Genomic DNA, 19490 nt, shown 5'->3' on the forward strand with positions numbered 1-19490 from the left:
CTTTTCTATTAGATTTGGTCCTCAAGAGATAAGGAAAAAGATTTGTATAGGTGATGAAGTGCGATAATATGAAAGGCTGCAAGACAGTTGCTTAAGAAACAAGAACAACAAAGGGATAAACTACTGCAGGCATCACCAGAGCTGGAATGACATTGTACTGTGTACTACGTTTCCATAGCAACTAGCCATAGGAAGATGAATGTCTCATATTCACTGTGCTCTGCAGTACATGTCTATAAATCAAACTTGCATAGAAGAGCATAAGATTTCTTCCATGGGGTGGCTCTGAAAAACAGGTTATTTTCTCATTACTAGATAATTACATGAAAGAAAAATGAGACAATTAGGTCATTTTTTCGTATGGAAAGTACCAATACATACAAAAGTACTAATATACCTCTACTGTGAGATACTATCAATCTAAAAGCCCAGTAGCATAAAAAGCTGGTCATTAATGCCTTCTTTTCTTCCTTAAGATCTGAGTTATGCTTGCTAGCTTTAAAAACTGTATGGGAATTTTCTGTCCACTTTTGGTTTGTAAGACATTTTTCATCATTTATAGGTTCATCCACATTTACACGTGGTTGGTTTTCAGTTTACTTCTGTTATTATTCCCATTACCATGCTCTGAGGCTTTAACATACAAATAAAATAAACTGTTTTTCTGAGCAAATGTTACAGCTAGGACAAATATTTTTTTCAGCATATGTAATTAATAATAAATAATACTATATAATTCAAATATGACATTCATATTCATAAAAAAAGGAAAACAGTACTTAAATTAGTTTTTTAAGAATTTGAATCCCACCTTAAATGACAACATACTCACTTACAGATGGCCATTTATCACAAATAATTGTTGCAAAGGTCTTAACACAATGCATATACTTGTAGCTACATGAAGATCAGCAGTAATAGTATAAAGCAATTCTTCTTCTTCTAATGGGTGTGTTATCCATTACAGAGAGCCCCAACATGAAAGAACACACCATTTACCTTAGTAGCCACTTCTGTAACTCCTGTGTTCAGAACGTTGAGGTTTTATGGTACAATGGCATTCTAATCAGGTGCACATCAGGTGTATAATAAACCCTGGATCATTTTGTTGAATATGACTGTAATATTAGATCAGAAACAAATGTTACTCTACTGTTCAGGCAAGATTACAGTCACTTAATACAATCAAATATAGACTGAAAACCTGTCCATATTCTCCAAACATCAGCAACAGCTGTGTGCAGTATATTACTGACATTTGTGAGAAAACAACCCCTGAGGAGAAAGAACATCTACATGAAATATTATTTTATCAGTATGAGATGAGATTAGATATGGTCCTCAATAGATTTCAGTAAATTCAGTACAGCCACTCCAAGTAACAGGCCACAAACTCTGCTCTGAGTTTGCAAGGACTGAGGCTTCTCAGGCTTTGTCTGAACTTGTTTGACCTGCTCTGGAGATTCTACTTGCTTTATCTGTTACAACAGTTCTTTCAAGGACCAGGTGGCTATGTCTAATTTGTTCTTAACTTTATACAGGATAAACACAGATTTATACAGGATAAACACAGATAGTAGTAACAAAAACTTCTTCTATGTAAAATTATATATTTATGTAGAGAAATATAGGCCTGGCATGACAGCAGATGTAAACACATACCATATGGAGTAGTAAAGGCATCGGATGTTAAAATACAGGGCACAGGCTAACACTGAAAGACCAAGACTAAAAACTCACTTATGGTCAGTTACAGACATGCAGACACAGGAACTGGACAAAAATATTTTTATAGGTGACAGAGCAAAGAACAAATATCTGAAATATGTAGTTTGTGCCATATATTGGAAATTAGAATGCAATGTGGGCTTGCAGTCCTCAGAAGGAAGAGGAAGGTGTAAACTGGGTGGGCAAACATATTTAAGTAACCCAAAGTAGATGCTAGAAAACATGAATATTACACTCCTTCCGGTGAAAAAGCTGGGATAATGGTAATTCACTCTACCATGCCTGCCTTGAACCGGTCAGCTTGGGGACTGAGTGGGACAGTGGAAGATTGAGAGCAACCACAGAGAAAGGGATAGGTAGTAGGAGGTGCATAACAATTGCTTTGAGATATTTTGCTGCATAGTACTTTTTTATCCTTATTATTAAATCTGTACTAAAAATAATTTTTTCATTAGATTGCTAAGATTTTAGTATATAGTAAAGACAAATACTGGCTTTAAGTATCAAGTGGGTCTCCTTCGTAGCCAAATAAGAGATTTTGAGCATAAAAGCTCTTAACAGGTAGGTCTGAAGAATAATCCAGAATAATCCATTGTTCTTTCTTGCTATGTTATATTGAACATTTAAAGATTTTTAATATTAATAACGCATATATATTAATGATAAAGAAAAGGATTCCATTTTCAAGCTGCAAGTTTGTTAAAATTAGTTCAACATGTATATATGCCCTTATTACAAGCATTTTGCATACCTACAAATCAACTCTACTTTCTCTGAAAGCTAAATGACTCTGGTGGGGCCCTTCACTCTTCATGCAAATCAATTACTGGTATTATTCCTTCCTTGTGTTCTGCATAGCTTGAATACACTTGTTTTCAATTTTACATCTCAGAATATGTTGAGAATTACATTCCATAGCATAAAATTCCCTGCTCTGCATGGTAAGTAGACAAGCTAAGTATCATGAATGTGCCTTTAACTCTTTTCCTACCTCCCTTCTGTTCCTGCCTTTGTGACACTAGGCACAGACTTCGCTTATTCTGCAACATCTTACTTAAAGTATAAGAAAACAATGCATGCAACAATGCATTCCAAATTAAAGGAACCAGTCTGAAGACAGCATTTCCACCAAAGAGAAAATTTTATAAATAAACATAAAGAACCCTTTTCATTTAACAATATCAGAGCTCTGAAATACACAAATTAAACTTTTTCCCCTTGTCTCAATATTTACCTATGCTTTACTTTACACTTGGAATGCTTTTTTATGCTGAATTTCTCTGTCTTCATCTCTGACTGTACTATGAGGAACATCACAGTGCTCACAGTATACAAACTGCATTTATTCCAGATGAAATGAAACTGAAGGATATGCTTCTGGCATGCACCCAAAGGACTCCACCTTCTAGGGGTCATTCAGTCTGTTGACCACACTAAAATTAGGCCAAGTAACCCCTTCAATACAGATATTGGGTCCCCATCATAAACTTCTTGCTCTACAGCCCTGATCCCTTTGTGCTGTATTAATTGCTAATACACAGAAAATTCTAGAACTCACATTTGGTCAGTCATCACATTTAAAAACTCTAAAGAACTTACAAGTATTGTACATTATTTCACTTAACATAAAAGAAACATTTTAAAACTATGTTCAAAAATTTAATTTTGATCTCTGTGGTAAAAAGAGGGAAGAACAAGAAACATATCTACAAATATGAAAATATATACACTTCATTTGTTACAATAATCTATTGTAATATAGATTCTGTTTCACAAATACATGAAATGTCTCACAAATATCTGTGACCAAAATATTTCTTATGGCTTTCTTTTCATGCAGACTTAATCCAATTGTAAAGATTAATTTAGGACAAAAGTCTTAGCTCTGTTTCCCTAAATAAAGTTCAACAGCCACACTTCTGAGCCAATCTCACCTTGCAAGAAATCTCACCACTGCTACATTGCAATATACACTCCTGTTTAACTAAATTTTATCGAGACAGCTCTTGAACATGGATTTCCTGATTAGAGGAGGAAAATGTAAAAGCAAATAGTTTTAAGCTTCTTATGAAACAGTACAGGCAACAAATTACCTTACATACCTGTTATTTATTTATTATTATTTTAAAAATACTAGTTATAAAATTTATATTAATTATTACATTATTTACACAATAATTTGTGTATAATCTTTATTAATAAAGGCACTGAAACAGTAATGGGTGCTGAAGCTTTTATCTTCAGCTGCATGATAAAATCTAATAATTTCAATTAACTGAAACAACAAAAAGACTGCTATCCAGGAATATGGATCAATTTGTTAATCTTACCTGGTGGCTTCAAATAAGATTTTTTCAGATAACTTAGAAGAAACAGAATTGAAAGCTCTCTTGAAGTCTTCAAAAGGCAAAAATCCTCTATCTTTTAGATTAAGAATAGGCAAGGGAAAATAATGTAAATTAGGGTGTTTTTTAAAACTACTTAATTCAATGTTTGCATGTAAGCTAATCAATTCCCAGTTTTGAAATGATGATACACTCTAAGGAACTACATTAGAAAAATGTTTTAGAAAGGCACCTATATAAAGAAGAACAATCTAAAACAAATTTTATACTGACTATTCCCTTTTGCCAGTGTGAACTCTTCAAAAGCAATGTACCTACATCTACAACTCTCTTACTTAATTTTTCATTTTACAAGTAGACATTTCAAAAAACTGAACAAACCAATTGAAAATTTCAAATTTGTAAAGCTTTGAAAATATAGATTATAAGATAATCAAAATTACATTTCAAATCTACCATTTTCATTGACAACTTCGATATTTTGAACACTGTTTTAATTTTTTTTTTCACAAATGTTACAATCCACTTATTCAAATTATTAGTTCAGTTTAATCCTGCTGAATGCATTATATCAGAGCAATATCAGGTGATCAATCACTCAGGTTATGAATTCACTTCCAGACTCATCTGGAAAATAAAGCATCTCAAACAAGGCTAATGTAGACCATGTGCAGCAGATAGCAAGGCAAACAAAAGTTTTTGTGCTTGAAACAGTTAAGTCCTTTGAAATAACCCACTAAAAATAACACTTGAAAAGCTACTTTTAGTTCATGGCAAAAAGCTGAATGCATGCTTATCAGATCATCCCAACATCTGATCTGCCATATGTTTCACTTTCCCTTTTTTCAAGGACCATAGTCCTGTCTGAGATCAGGAAAAAGGCAGAGGATCTGAAAATCCATTAGCTCAGAGGTTTCTGATAAAGTTTTCCCGTTTTCAGTTTGGTGATAGGACATCCTCTGCTGTTTAACAGTAATGAGAAAGAATCTCCACATCTACTTCCCAACGAGAATGAGAAAAAAACCCCTTGTTCCTTTGATTTCCTTTCCTTGGTCTGTTATGAGAAGTTAAAAAAAATCTACAGCCACAACCAAGGGAATTGGTAAAACCTGTGGCATAAATGAGTGGGGAAATATGAGTCATAGAGACATAATGAGAGGCAGTAACAGCAAATAGGAGAGGCGAATGGCCAGAGATTTCTTTTAACAGCTGGAGGAGCTCCTGCTACCACAGACAGAGCTACAGTCCAGAACATTGCAGTCCACTGACCCTGACTGTTTCATAGTCACATCAACACCATCTTTATTTGCCTAGTACTGCTTGCTTTAACTTTGCTGCATCCAGGACATCTCATATTTTTATTTCCTTCAGGTGCTCTGTTTTGCTTAATTGCTTCAGATTTAAATTAATATTTCAAATATTAATAAGAAAAAATCCTCATAGTGCGTATCAAGAGGTGTAAATATTTACTTGTTTCATTACTGTATAACTATGCAATCTTCATTGTGCTCATAAAATTTAACAAACTTTTCAAATAATGGACCTAGAAAAATGTAAAATTAAATTAATTTCCCTGCCAAAAAAGAAGCCAGTTTCATTTTCACCCTTTAAAATATGTACGACTAAGGTCTACTGACTATGAGTAGTTTTAATTATATAAATAAAAATAAAACTGCAATAATAACCTCCAAAGTTAGAGAATAATCATGAAAACATTTCAATATAGTTAAATTTTTCTCACATATTTTCTACACTTGAGTATTATACTTCTGTTTACCTCTACTTTTTTCTTGTTACCTGCCATCTCATGTTTCTTTACACTGGAGAGAAACCTGGACTCCTCTAAGCCATTTGCATGCCATGGATAAAGATCCATGCTGCATGAACAATCTATCTGGCATCATTCCCAGAAGCCAAGTCTGAAATAATGTATAACCCCAGCTACAGATTCCTGTGAAACCCATAATAAAATGGAATGTAAAACTGAATTGGTTATTCCTTCTGTATGCTGCATGAAAGACGTGTACATTTAAAGAGTGGTCACAGAAAATTAAAGAAATTAACATATAAATCTAGTTGGTAAGCTCTGAATTGACCATTTATTCCAAAATCAAAGTAAAACATAAAAATTAAGAAACAAAAATCTGACCCCCAAAAGTTAAGGCCTCTCCATAAAACATGCAAAAATCCTGATACAAAAATTCAGCAGATACAAGTTTTTTTGGAAAAGGGATCCCACTTCAGCTCAGTATGTAAACACACATTAATACTCTTCTCTCATAATTTCTGATGTATTACTTATGTTCACTTTAAAGAAATTAGTTTTCTTGAGAAGAGAAGATGACTGTATCCTAGAGGAATTTTTCCTTTATCTAGTAACATAACAAAAGCTCTGCACTTCTTTTTCTTTTGATTCATTCATATTCTCTTCTTTCTGCAGTGGTTCAAAAGCACAACTCCTTCAGCTCCACCTGCTGTCTCAATTTAAATCTGTGTATCAGTGTACAGATTTCCAGTGCCTTTTTGCTTATTTCTTCTTGGGAAATCATATATTAAGAACTATTACCATCTCAGCTTCCAGGATTACACTGTCTTGCTGCTTTCAACTACTAGGTTCTGTACATGCACCATTTCTATAATAACAGAGGTTGCCCAAACATGCTGAACTTGCCTGTGCGAACAGCTTTCCATTCAATTGGATAACTATGGAAGTGAAATTATAAAAAAGCAGTATAAGCTTTCCATCCATTTATTCCTTCTCTTTCATAGTAACATAAGAGCCCAGAAATATACAGTATGCAATTTTCCTTTTATAGAATGACTCCTATAATAGAGTCCCGCCCATTCATTGATTTGGAGAGCTGCTGATTCACATGCTACTAGAACAGGCTGCAGAGCTATGTCAACACACAAAAAGGACATCTTAAAAATTATAAAAGCCACTAGGTATTAACAAATCCATGATCTATTTTTTTATCTTCACTGTTTCTGATTCAGACATTCATGTGATTTTTTCTCCAGGAAAAAAATCCCAAACCAAACAATCTTTATTTTGCATTGCCTAAATTAAAGATTTACCAGAAAGCGTGTGGCTTAATGAGCATGTGTTCTAGCATCATAAACAGAAGCAGCTTCCATAATGCCTTTCAAATATATTGATACAAATACCTGTGCAGTCATGTGGCAAAAGGCAAGATGGAGTTTAGCATAAAAGCAACCTCAGTTTTTTTAACTTCATTTTTGATATGAATAATTTATCCAATAAACTTGCCACATGACCCCACAAACAGAAGTTTGACTGTAAATTGATAATGTCAAGGATAACAAAACCCAAGTAGGACTGTATAAATGAGAAGCTTATTTATTGAATTGTGGGGTAGGAGTCCAGTATTTTCCCAAGTTAATAGTGTATTACTATCAAAAAATTCATAGAAATTTTCATCACTTACCAGCTTGAACACTAAAAATTATGAAATACTTTTCTCCATCATTAATCAATATAATGTTGCTATTAAGAAATGCCACTTTGAGTGACAAGAATAAATTCAAGCTAAACGTAACACAGAAGCACTAAAAATACTACAGAACTGTATGAAATACCTTTAATAGCCATGGTCAGCTCATTTACAGAATCAAAGATTAGAATCATGGCACCATTTAGGTTAGAAAAGACCCTTAAGATCTTTTAGACCAACTGTTAACCCAGCACTTGTTCACCACCAAACCATGTACCAAAGTTCTGCACCTCCATGTGTGTTAAGTATCTCCAGAACCCCCACCACTTCCCCAGGCTTCTGTCCCAATGCCTCACAGACCTTTCGGTGAAGGAATTTTTCCTAATATCCAGTCCAAACCTTCTCTGGGACAACTTGAGGCCATTTCCTCTTGGACTCTTGCTGGTTGTTGGGAGAAGAGAATGTCCCCCACCTCCTTTCAGGTGGTTGTAGGGAATGATAAGGTCCCCCCTGAGCTTTCTCTTCTCTAAGCTAAACAACCCCAGATCCCTCAGATACTCCTCTTATGACTGACTGTCCAGACCCTTCACCAGCTTCATGATCAGTACATATTATACAACGGTAGCAACTATGGCATTTAAGTAAGAAAATATTTTATTCTAATTAAAATAAAACCACCTTTTTTATTCAAAAAAGTGTATATGTAGTCCTAATAGAGTCCTAATCAATACCAAAATCTCAAACTCAGTAGTTTTAAACAAAGATGCTTAACTTTGTAGAAATTTGAGTTCTTTGTACACAAAGGAACTGTAATATTCAAATCTAACTTCTGGAGCATCAGCACCCACATCTGTTATTTCCTCTAAACAATGAAAGAAATTTCTGGTTTAATATTCAGATTGGAAATCATATTTACTGAAGACCAGCTGGATCAAAATTAATTTGGTAAATCTGTCTAAAATAAAAACTTAAAAAAAAAATAGAAAAATTTAAGAGGAAATTCAAAAAATATTTGCATCATTTATTCTTCTACAGCTTTTCTGGAACCCATCTTATTTTATGTACTATATATTTCCTTTAGTGTCTTTCAGCAGGTTCTTACCTCACAACTTTACCTGACAGGAACGCTGGAGTGACACTAACATATTGGTTAGCAAATTTCCAAGATTCACTAATACTTACTAATATTAGTGTGTTACCAGGATTCATTTATAGTACAAAAGCAATAAGCTAAATTATGCAATGAAATCAGTAAAAAAAAAAAAATCCGAATTAAAGAGATCCCTGCAAAACATCTTTAAACAATGTAAGGAACAGAAAGGGAGTATATAGACAAATAAAGCAGAGAGGTCCACTTTGAGCTATATTTGTATTGTTTTTTGATGTGACTACATGCTCACGAGTCTAAACTCTTCCATCTGTGTTGTCAGAGTACAAGACTGCACATAGCTGCAGCACTGAGACAGCCACCTGAGGGGATGTGAGCAGATTCCAGAGCAACCTCAGCTTATTCCACTCTGGAGAAAGGACAAGCCAAACATGATGAGACCACTTAAGCTAAGGCTGCATGTTCCACCATGCCTGCAACACCTCCCCATGACCATGTCAGATACATAAACAGACCAGGGAGTCCTATCTAGAAAGCTTTGATAGAATGTGCCAGGAGAGCAGCGGAAGCAGCCTTGAGCTCAGACTGCCCTTCTGTACCCTGGGTGTCAGGGCATCCTGCTGCTGGCATCTTGTTCAGCAGCAGCTGCTGACCTGCTGGTGTCCTCCTGTGAAGGTACAGCCTTGGGTCAAGGACAACACTGGACATTGGGGCCTGGCCTCCCAGGAACACTGCAGGGAGTGCTTTCAGTTAGGTCTAAATGTAACAGTATCAGGAAGGAAATTTCAGCTTGGAAATTACATATTTAAATGACTACAATTCCTGCAGTCCCATTTTCAATTTGGAAGACTAAATGCTAGCAGCTAGTTAGCTGAATGGTTGCTGAAATATAAGAGCATTTTAGATGACTTCAAATAATTTTGGGGAAAAGAGGATCACTGATCCAAACTGTCAGAGAATGAAAAAATAAAAGTCACATAGACATGATTCCTACAACGTTGCTAGTTCCCAGAAATGACAGTATTTACATGCAGATATACATACAGTATCAGTTCAACAATGAGTTTAATCTCTGGTTACATTTTTCCCAATTATGTGCCTCAGAAGGTTTAATTTTAAACATTAAAATTACATAGAGTTCAAAAATTCTATTAATAACCATACTAAAATAATATTTTACTCGCAATATAGCATTGTTATAACAAATTATTTAGAAAAATCAAGCGGAGTAGGAATGTGATTCAAATTTTTAGAGCTCACCTTTTCCAAGAAAGAGTTCATTCATGACATCTAGTGGGTAAAGTTAGTATTACTTTTAACTTATAGAATAAATGCAAACGCGACCAAAAAAAATGCAGCAACAATTTACTAAAAATTCAGTTGCTTGACTGCAGTTGATGATGCTAAGCAATTGCCATTTCTACTGAAAAAACTATGTTAGTATGTAGTGCTGTCCCAATGCTTCTTCAGTTGAAGAACAGTTTCACCTTAAGAAATAATGAATGCACACTATTCCCCATGTCTTGCAAAAGCAATTGAAAGGACTCTTCTTGCCAGGGCTGTTCTTAATCAATTCCAAAAAATTAGAAGGGCCGTTCCTATAGCCTAGGATTTTGTGAATTTTGACAACAAAGCAATATGCACAATAACATGCTCAAGAACTGGATCCTAACAATCAACTTTTAGGATTTTGCAACATCTGCATTTGGTTCCTCTCTGGTGCACAGAGAAAGTTGTGTTTCTCAGAACCAGATTAAAAACCACACACACGTTGAAAGGAACACACTCAGGACCTAGTCATCATCAAAAGCAAAACATGTGGCTGTGCTACAAACACACACTACAAACTTACCTAATGCACACTAGCAGAAGCCACAAAAAGAAAACTATCTGCCTCCCCAGGGACCTTTTAGGGATCTTCACTACAAGCAGTAATTGGGTAAAGGGCAACAGTTGCTGGAATTGGGCCCACTTAAGGAGCAAGCAAAACCACGAGATGACAGAATAAGCCCTACAACAAAGGTTTCTTAATTAATTTTCGTGCAGCTGCACAGACCAAATGGTCACAGTAGTGCCTAAAGCCACAGCAGGTGTGACTTGGCACCTTTTCAGGAAGAAATAACTAAACCTGCATCTCCTGTCTTCCCAGGAGTCCTCTGCTTGTATTTTCTTTCCAAGGAGATGCCATCAGTGACTCATGCACAGAGCCTGCTCTTGTTTAAATGCCTTAAGCATGTTTTGAGTACTCCTGCTGGAAGTAACGTCCAGGGAATTTGACAGAACACTTAATTTTTATATAGTAAAAATAGCTAGGAGAAGATAGATAAGGAAGACGCTGAGCATTTTGAGATTCATAATTCAGCAGTTAGGACTTACGTTAGAAGCCTTAAGCATTTTTAGATCTGGCCACAGTTCATTGAGAAAATGTTTACCCACAGCTGAAATGCATCAGAAATTACTACTTTCGTAGTTTACTAAAATATATATTTTTGTGGGTTTTACTTTAAATTATCATAGACACAATTTTGTTTACAATCTTGACAAGACAGTTTTTGTAATATACATGTTTAATTTTAAAATAATAATAATTAGTCCCAAGTGGTCATTAGGGAAGAAGATTGCTCAAGCTGGAGAAGAAAGACGATTCAGTCTTTCTATACTTTACATATATAATAGACTTTATAGTAGATTGGCCTCATTTATTGACATGGCATGAAAAAGACTCACAGACACATTGTGTGTATTCTGAAATCTTTTGTGTTCTTCATACTCTTTTTTAATTCACTTATACTTACTTGAGTAAAACTATGACTTCTAAAACTACATCAAGCCATACAAGATATCCTGTATTTTCCTGTAAGTATAGAAACACATACTTCTCTCAATTAATCTTTCTATTCTTAATATTTCTGTAGAGCTCTAGATTTACATTTGAGAAGTCATGGCTAAAAATGTCCAACTATTTCCTGAAACTAAAACCAGATATATTTTTGAGAACACATGTTTATTACTGGGACATGTAGCAGTTTCACATTTACTGAAACCATTGAATAAAGAATTGAATGTACCACTAATAAACACCAATAACATGCTCAGTAAGTCACTTTTTACATCTTATACACATATGAAATACAATACAACCTTCTACTCATCACAGTTTTCAACAGAAAAGCCAGGGGTTTGATTATTTTCTTTTGGAATAAATATGTGCAAATTAGAAAATTACTTTTAGAATGTGTAGGTATTTCTGTTTACCACACCTACAGCAATACACTCCCAACTACTGCAGACCAGTCAGTACACAGTGTTCTCAACAGACATCTATAAGCTGGATCTTCAGAACATAATAAAAAAGTATATACCTTTGAGGGTTTCTAGCAAAAAAAATATTACTAGACCTACTGTAGAGTCTTCTCTGCTTAAATAGCCTTTGCTATCTTCATTGCACACTTCAAAATCCTGCAGAAAGAAAGTGATTTCCATTAAAAACCAATAAACCTAACCTAGGATTTTTTATTTTGCTTAACTGTTATAGGAAAAACAAAATAAGCACTTGTTGAATCACCTCTATCCATCTACTCTGTTCCAGTAAAATTGAAAATGGACAAGTCCATTCACTTTGGGTTTTTTAGGTCAAAATAAATTTTTTTCATACTGCTACATTTTATGTGCTAATGATGAAAAAACTTTTTGCAAACTTAGAATACATAGTACAGACTTCTGGGAAACAAATCACATGAAATTTGCTTCTACGAGACCATATATTTTTTCTTCAAAAATGACAGATAGCTTTAATTCTCAGTTAAGTCACCAGACAGGAACTATGAGGAGAGAGTACAATGAAAGTGTAGTCAGAAGCCAACAAATTTTCTGAGGTACTTGTAGAAAACTAAAAAGCATTTCTAGAGCCTGTACTTAGAGAAGAGACTACACACATAACATGGGAAACCATGCAACGTTCCTGAGAGCTTTTCCCACAGAACACCTTCAGCAAGGGTTGATAATACAGGATGACATCTAACAGTAGCGAAGGTTTATCCACAGAGCATTTAAGGGAAAACCGCTATACGCAGCCCTGCGGACAAGCACTGAGGAAATTACACAAACTAGCCGAATTTTCAGGAAAGCTTTTATAGGAGTAGCCTGCCATTTTCACCGCGTGTTGACACTTCCAGAATTTGTTAACTGCAGCCACGAGCTTACAATAAATTAGAGCAACGAGAACCGAGCGCTCAGTTCACCGTAGCAGCCGAAGCGCGCTTTGATGCGGGCCGCGCTCCTGCTTTGATTAATGTTACACCTGCTTTCCTCCTCTCCTTGCCGAAGCCCTCACGTAGTTATCTCATTAGCGGGGCACTTCACATACAGCAATTAACACCGCGCCGAACGAACATTATGCAAATTCCGCACCTGCCCATAACTAATATTAAGGTCCAATGAAGGCTCGTTAGAATAACTCAGCTCAGTGAGACGCGCCGCCTTTCCCCATGCCGCTCCCGGAGCTGCCGGGCCCCCTCAGGGCGGCCGCGCGCCACCGCCTCGGGGGCGGGGCCGCGCCGGAGAGGGCGGGCCGGGCCTGGGCCTGCTCTCGCTCCCCAGCGCGGGCGCTGCCGGGCGGGCGGCGGGGCGGTGAGTGAGTGCTGGTGGCGGGCAGGGCAGGGCGAGCGGCGGGGCGGTGAGTGAGTGCTGCCCGCGGGCTGCAGGCCCCGAGTGGCTGCCGGGGCTCTTTGGTGCTGTGGCCCGCGCGGCGCCTCCCCCGGCCGCGGGCGCTGCTTTCACTACGGGGCGATGGCGGGAGCCGCGGCCGCACGGCCCTCGGCGCGGTGGAGCCGGCGGCTGCCGGTTCTGCCGGCGGGGTTTAGGGGGAGCCGCGGCGGAGGGGCTCGCCGGGGGCATGGGGGAGACGGAGCAAGGCCGCGGTCCCGGGGTGTTCCCGCGGGAGCTGCCGGAAAGCGCCGCCCCGGCTGGGCCCGTGCTCCTGAATCCGCTCCGCCGGGCGCGCTGGGTCGCTCAGCCATGTGGCAGTATCTGTGTCGTGGAAATCACACCTCTGATTTTTAGAATGCTTTCCTATGGATGCCTCTATCTTAGCCTGTTTTCCATGTGCAGGTTTTCACATTTGCTGCTTGCCATTTGATAGTTGCCCCATTGCACGTGTTTCTTTGTTTCCCGGGCACCGAAACAAGCCTTGTACGCTGTGAAATTTCCCGGAGCTTCTGCCAAATACCAAAGCACAGTTCTTTAGTAATAAACAAACGGGAGCTAAGAAGGGAGACAGACTTGACCATAACAAAAACGTTCAATTTTTGTTTGGTGTTTTTCCATTCCTAGGAACATGCTTCAGGAGGGCGCACACGGTAAATGGACAGTATCTAGCAGTGATGAAAGTGCTGAGGAAAATTCGGACAGTGAAAAACCATGTACATCTTCGCTATCAGATGCTGCGTGTGGTAGAAGTAGTGAACCACAATATCCATGCTCTGAAGCTAGGAAAGCTGCTCACAAGAGAAAAGCTTCCCCCGTGAAGTTCACTGATACAAGTGTTTCTGCAGAAGCACCGCCAGCAGTAAAACAGAGACCAAGCCAAGAAGGCTCAGGTTGGTGTCTTTCTAGTAGTGATGAAGAGCCTGAAGATCAGCAAAAGCATGTCCACAAAGAAACAGTGAAAGAAGAGAAACACGATGTGTCTAAAGAGCATCCTTTGAATCTTTGCAAAGATGACAAACTCTCAGAGAATTTGAAGGAAGAGGAGTATAATGTGACACCCAGTGAAGCCCAAGATATCTGGGATTTGGTGACTGGAGGCAATCCTTTCAGGTTTTTTCTCACTAAAGTCAGTGGAATTGAACGGAGCTATAATTCTGGAGCCCTGCACATAAAAGGTGAACAAGTGGCTTCTACTACAAGAGTGCTTTGGGGAGAAAGCAAGGCAATGCTTATTTTTAGTTTGTGGGTATTTTTAAATGCAAGTATTTCTTGGTGTTGCTGAGGTTTCATATTCTAAATGTGCAGGTTTGTAGAAATTGGTTCTGTTATCCGGACCTTTCTCTTTTAGAAGTATAGTGTATATAACATTATCTGCTGATACTTTGTTGCAACTGGAGTTAGGCTGCATAAATCGAATGTGTATTTAGCCAGGGCAAGTCATGGTGCTTCTTATTGCTGCTTTCCCTGTAAGCTAGTCTGGGGATAGCCGCCTGTGGCACTTAAAGGGATGCCTTTCTTGGGTGCATAACTCTCTGAGTAGCTGTTTGCACTTGCCTTTGTGCTGCTGAGTGGTTTGGACCGAATAATTCACTATTACTAGATGAAGTACTTCTGCTGTTCTATGTCTGGGGTTCATGGATCTGTTTAAATTCAGCTGGGAGAGAGCTATCCATCAGTCAAGTTGGAGTGAAGTCTTTGGTGTACAATACTGATGCCTCAGGAATGCTCTGTTAGTTGTCCTTTGATGTAAGGGGGAAGAGCTTTCTGCACCTGTAAACATCCCTGTAGTTAGAAATAAAATCTTACACATCACAAGACAGAATCAGAAACAAGTATTAATAAGAGAATTGTGTACAGTTTCCCATGTTACTGTGATTGAACTATGGATAGACATATCCCACAATCAGTTTGCAGCAGATAAATAAGCATTAAATAAGCAGATTAATAAGCATTGTTAAGCCCTTATTGCTGCTACTTTGCCACAGTTCTTCAAGCCCACTTGATAGGGGAGAGAGCAATTTAATGTCCCTTTCTCAATATGATGTTGGACTTTTTCCTAATCAGCTTTTAAAACTTGTTTTCTGCTTTGAGAGAGTTACTAATTTTTGTAAGCATATGATCCTAAATGATTCCCAGGAGAGTGAATGGCTTGAAATACTTGGAACAGTAAACCTGTGAATGCCTCTGTTACACCAGGTGTGTGAACAATCTGGCCCTTGTACCGTGGTAGTTATCAAGCTGTTCAAGATGCTATATGTTTGCTTGAAGTCTTTTTTATTTATTTATGCTTTAATATTTTTAATAGATATTTTGTCTCCTCTTTTTGGAACTCTCATATCTTCTGCCCAGGTGAGTATCCTATTTGTCAAACTGATTTCTCTTGCTTGTTTCACTTCATTAATCTTAAACTTGATAATCTGTGCTTGTGCCATGTAGCTGATATTAAATGTTTTCAACTGTTGAACAATTTATTGAAATATAAACACCATCCCATGTTCTGCTGTAGAATTCAGGTAATTATAAGACTACTTTCTCCTGTTTTTGAGGAAAGTGCAACTGAGAAGTGTGTATTTATGTTCATTTAAATGAGGTTTTTTGAAGGAAAGAATGCCTTGCAATCTAGGAATAATATCTTTGTTATTGCCTAGCAGTTTTGCTATCATTCATGATATAAACACGTGGCAAAGAGATGATCCTTGAACCTAAGCTTTTACATTATGTGCATGTGATTCTTTTTTTTCCTGAATGGTAAATTTTATAAGCACTAATGCACACTTTTTAGAAACTTAAATTCATTCTTGAATTGTTAAAGGGGAATGAAAGAAAGGATATAAAAGTCAAAAATACACCTGTTTTTGTATGCTACATATGAGATAGGTAGTAATGTGTGGTGAACATAAAGCTTTTTTGCTGTAGTTCATTGATATAGCTGGGTTTTTTTTCTTTTTAATGAGTCTGTTTTCTTTTTCTTGCATACAAGTTTAACTACTGTATAGATGTGGGATGGCTTGTAAGACAGTACCCACAGGAATTCAGGTATGTTTATTTTACAAAGGTGAAATGATGGCATTTCCAGATCATTTCTGTTCATACAAGGTCCTGTTATAAGTGAATGATAAGCACTTCTTTGCAGTGCAGATGTTTGTTACCAATTTGATATGCACAGACTCTTAGTGTTCTTTCTCCTCTCATTCCACAGCTGTAGTTCTCTGATTTCTTGGCTCTTTTCTAGACTGGAAAATAGTCAGAGTTCAGGATAGCTGGTTTTTGACTGCTATTAGTTAACACTGAGGAGATCCTACTGTGGGCCTCAATGAAATGGCAGTAGATGACCTGTAAGGATGGAGCAAGAAGCTTTTTGCCATACAGTTCACTAAGTCAAGAGCCAGATAGTGCAAGAGAAAGGAGAGAATGTAGGAAGGGCACAGGAAAACTGTGTGGAAAGGATCAGGATGATTTCATGGATATAATGTAGTAAGTTGATGGATATTGTCATAAAAGCAGTTTTGTTTGCTTGAAATTCCTTTCTGATAATTGCAAACTCGTGCAGATGAAGTGAGCACATAATGTGCTCTCTTTTTTTTTCATTTTTGCTGGAAGTGCAGTAGTACCAGAATTCACAGAATCACAGAGTGGATAAGGTTGGAAGGGACCACATTGGGTTGAGCAGCACACCATTGCTTGTGGGATCCTCCATTACATGTGTCAGAAAACTGCCATCAGTGCTTTCAAGGAGCTTCTTGTACTGTTTATGCTTTGCTGTGTTGCTTCTCCAGCACATGTCAGGGTAGTTAGTCCCCCACAAGAACCTGACTGCTTGTACTGCTGCTGTAGAAGGCCTCATCCTCTTAGCCCTGCTGATCAGATGGCAGCAGCAAACACCAACAACAGTGTCACTCTTACTGGTCTGCTTTTTTATCCTAACTCCTAACATCTTGATTGATATGTTCCAAGTGTTGCCTCATGTAGAGGACAACCCCACTACTGCACCTTCCTGTCTTTCCTAAACAGCATGTAGTCCTTCATGACAGTATTCCAGTTGTGTGAGCTACACCACCATATCTCTGTAATTGCAATGAGATCAAGGCCCTGTGACTGCACAGAGCTCTCCAGCTCCTCCTGTTTGTTCCCTCTACTATGGTATGCAGGTGATTTATGGAAGTATTTGAGTGTGGCAGTATCCCAGTGGCAGTGCAAAGGGCTGCCCCATAGTCCTGTCTTGCAGTTAGGTATTTGGCTGCTTCTACTCTGTACAGTTACCTCCATCCTGTCCATCATTCCCTGGAGCTGGCAGGAGAGAAGAGAACACAACTTGTGCTCCAGATGTCCCAAGACCTTGAGGTCCCTCTCACTTGTCTGCAGTCTTGTTGGGACTTTGTGGGTACTCACTTGAAAAACCCAAAATAATCGGTGGGCTGAGTTTTCTTGGTGGTCCAGCCTCTTACCTGGACCCCAGGAAACAACACAATCCCTATGGATTAGATCTGGTTGGCAGGACCAGAAGTTTAGTTTTAGGAGGTGAACACCAAATTACTGCCAGAATAGACCCTCTCTCTTTCCCTATCAATGTTCCACCTTCTCTGTAGATAATAATGACTAAATTGTCTTAGGTCCACACTGTGTATATCGGTGCTTTTGAGAGCTTACATTTGTCTGTTTCGAGCTCTAGGGGAAAGAGTTTCTTTCACGATCTTGTATTAAGGGGTTTTGTTTTGGTGCCTGCTTTACTCCATGCTTCCTGTTTCCCTTTTTTTTTGTGTTACATTTTTCCAGTGTCTATTCTTTAGAGGTTCTATTGTAGTTACTGCTATTTTGAGTTAGTTAATAAGGCATATTGATTTCAGTGCCATCTTTCTGCTGGACTGTCAGATTTAGAGACCAGATATCATAGCTACATGAAGGAATGGTTTAGGCTAATTGCTGATTCACTTGATGTTTTAATGGCAATCCCCTTTTGTTTAAGGAAGAAGCCATTGCTGATAGTTCATGGTGAGAGGAGAGAATCCAAAGCTGAACTAATTGCACAAGCACGGCCTTATGAGAATATTAGCTTTTGTCAGGTAATTAACATTTGTATCATCCTTTGGTTGAAGTTAAGCCGTATCTTACACTCAGAGTCTTGTTACTGATGGAAAGACTCCTTATATAGGAGGTTTTTTGTTACACTTTTGAGGGATATCCATACCAGGACCATAGAAGCATGGTAAAGTGGTCTTGGTCAGATGTGGTTATGGTAGGCTTCACCCACAAAAGTTGGTACAGAACAGCTGCTCACAGAAGAGCTGCTCACCTCCACTAACATGTTACATCCAAGTTCTTACAGTGGCTGAAAAGGAAGCATTAGTTTTGTGTAAAGCACTGAACTTAGTCCTAGTGTCACTACAATCTTAAATCTCATCAGAGAGTTATTATTTCCCAAATATGTTTTACACAAGAAAATGCTGATATGAATAATCTCCGTAATAAATGTTAAAATTGCTGTGAGCATGCTTCCTGGCACATGCCATTTTATCTCTGATACTATGTTCATTGTTTTGCTGTCCCTAAGTGGTGAATCCATTGCCTTCATCCTGGGGAAGGATGTGGCTATGGCAACTTGCCAGTGTTTCAGGATTTTGCCAGGTGAAGTGTATTAATGGTCATGGGGACACTGTGCTCTTTGTTGGGAGGAGAATGATCTTGGAATTTTGTTCTCTTTGAAACAGTCTGGTAATCCTGAGTTTCCTGTTGAATGTGGACCCAGTACTGCAGGTGTGTCCTCACTGGTGTTCAACAGTGGGGAAGCATCCCCTCCCTTGACCTGCTGGCAGCACTCCTAATGCAGGCCAGGACCCTGTAGTCATCCTTCATGCAAGGGCACATTGCTGGCTTCTGTTCCATGTCCAACAGGAACCTTGAGTTATTTTCTGCTGACTATTTCTGAAAATGCTGCTAGTAAAAGAGGCACAAATTCTGGAACAGTTCCAGCATTACCATTTCAAATCTAGCTTGTGGAAAGTGCATTAGAATTATGGAGAAGGAAGATAATGTAATTTGTGATCTGTCCACTAGAGAGCAGTGAAATTAAACAAAATGAGAAGCAATTTTTAATGATCAACTTTTAATTTTGTAGGCTAAACTGGATATTGCTTTTGGAACTCACCATAC

General features: G+C 38.0%; 1 protein-coding gene across 2 annotated transcripts in view; it reads left to right on the forward strand.

Moving 5' to 3' along the window:
• Positions 1 to 13201: 13201 nt before the first annotated feature.
• Positions 13202 to 19490, forward strand: part of TDP1 (tyrosyl-DNA phosphodiesterase 1) — a 38605-nt gene continuing 32316 nt past the window's right edge. The window contains exons 1-6 of one of the 2 annotated variants that reach the window (XM_030949299.1): positions 13202 to 13265; positions 13968 to 14518; positions 15649 to 15692; positions 16324 to 16379; positions 18307 to 18403; positions 19456 to 19490. In XM_030949299.1, the coding sequence (XP_030805159.1) occupies positions 13972 to 14518; positions 15649 to 15692; positions 16324 to 16379; positions 18307 to 18403; positions 19456 to 19490 (779 nt within the window). In that variant the 5' untranslated portion in view covers positions 13202 to 13265; positions 13968 to 13971. Of the gene's footprint in view, positions 13266 to 13292; positions 13312 to 13967; positions 14519 to 15648; positions 15693 to 16323; positions 16380 to 18306; positions 18404 to 19455 lie in introns of those variants that run through there. The other variant, XM_030949301.1, reaches the window with a different exon arrangement.

This window comes from Camarhynchus parvulus, chromosome 5, assembly GCF_901933205.1.
Source record: "Camarhynchus parvulus chromosome 5, STF_HiC, whole genome shotgun sequence".
In the NCBI taxonomy this organism is placed as follows: Eukaryota; Metazoa; Chordata; class Aves; order Passeriformes; family Thraupidae; genus Camarhynchus; species Camarhynchus parvulus.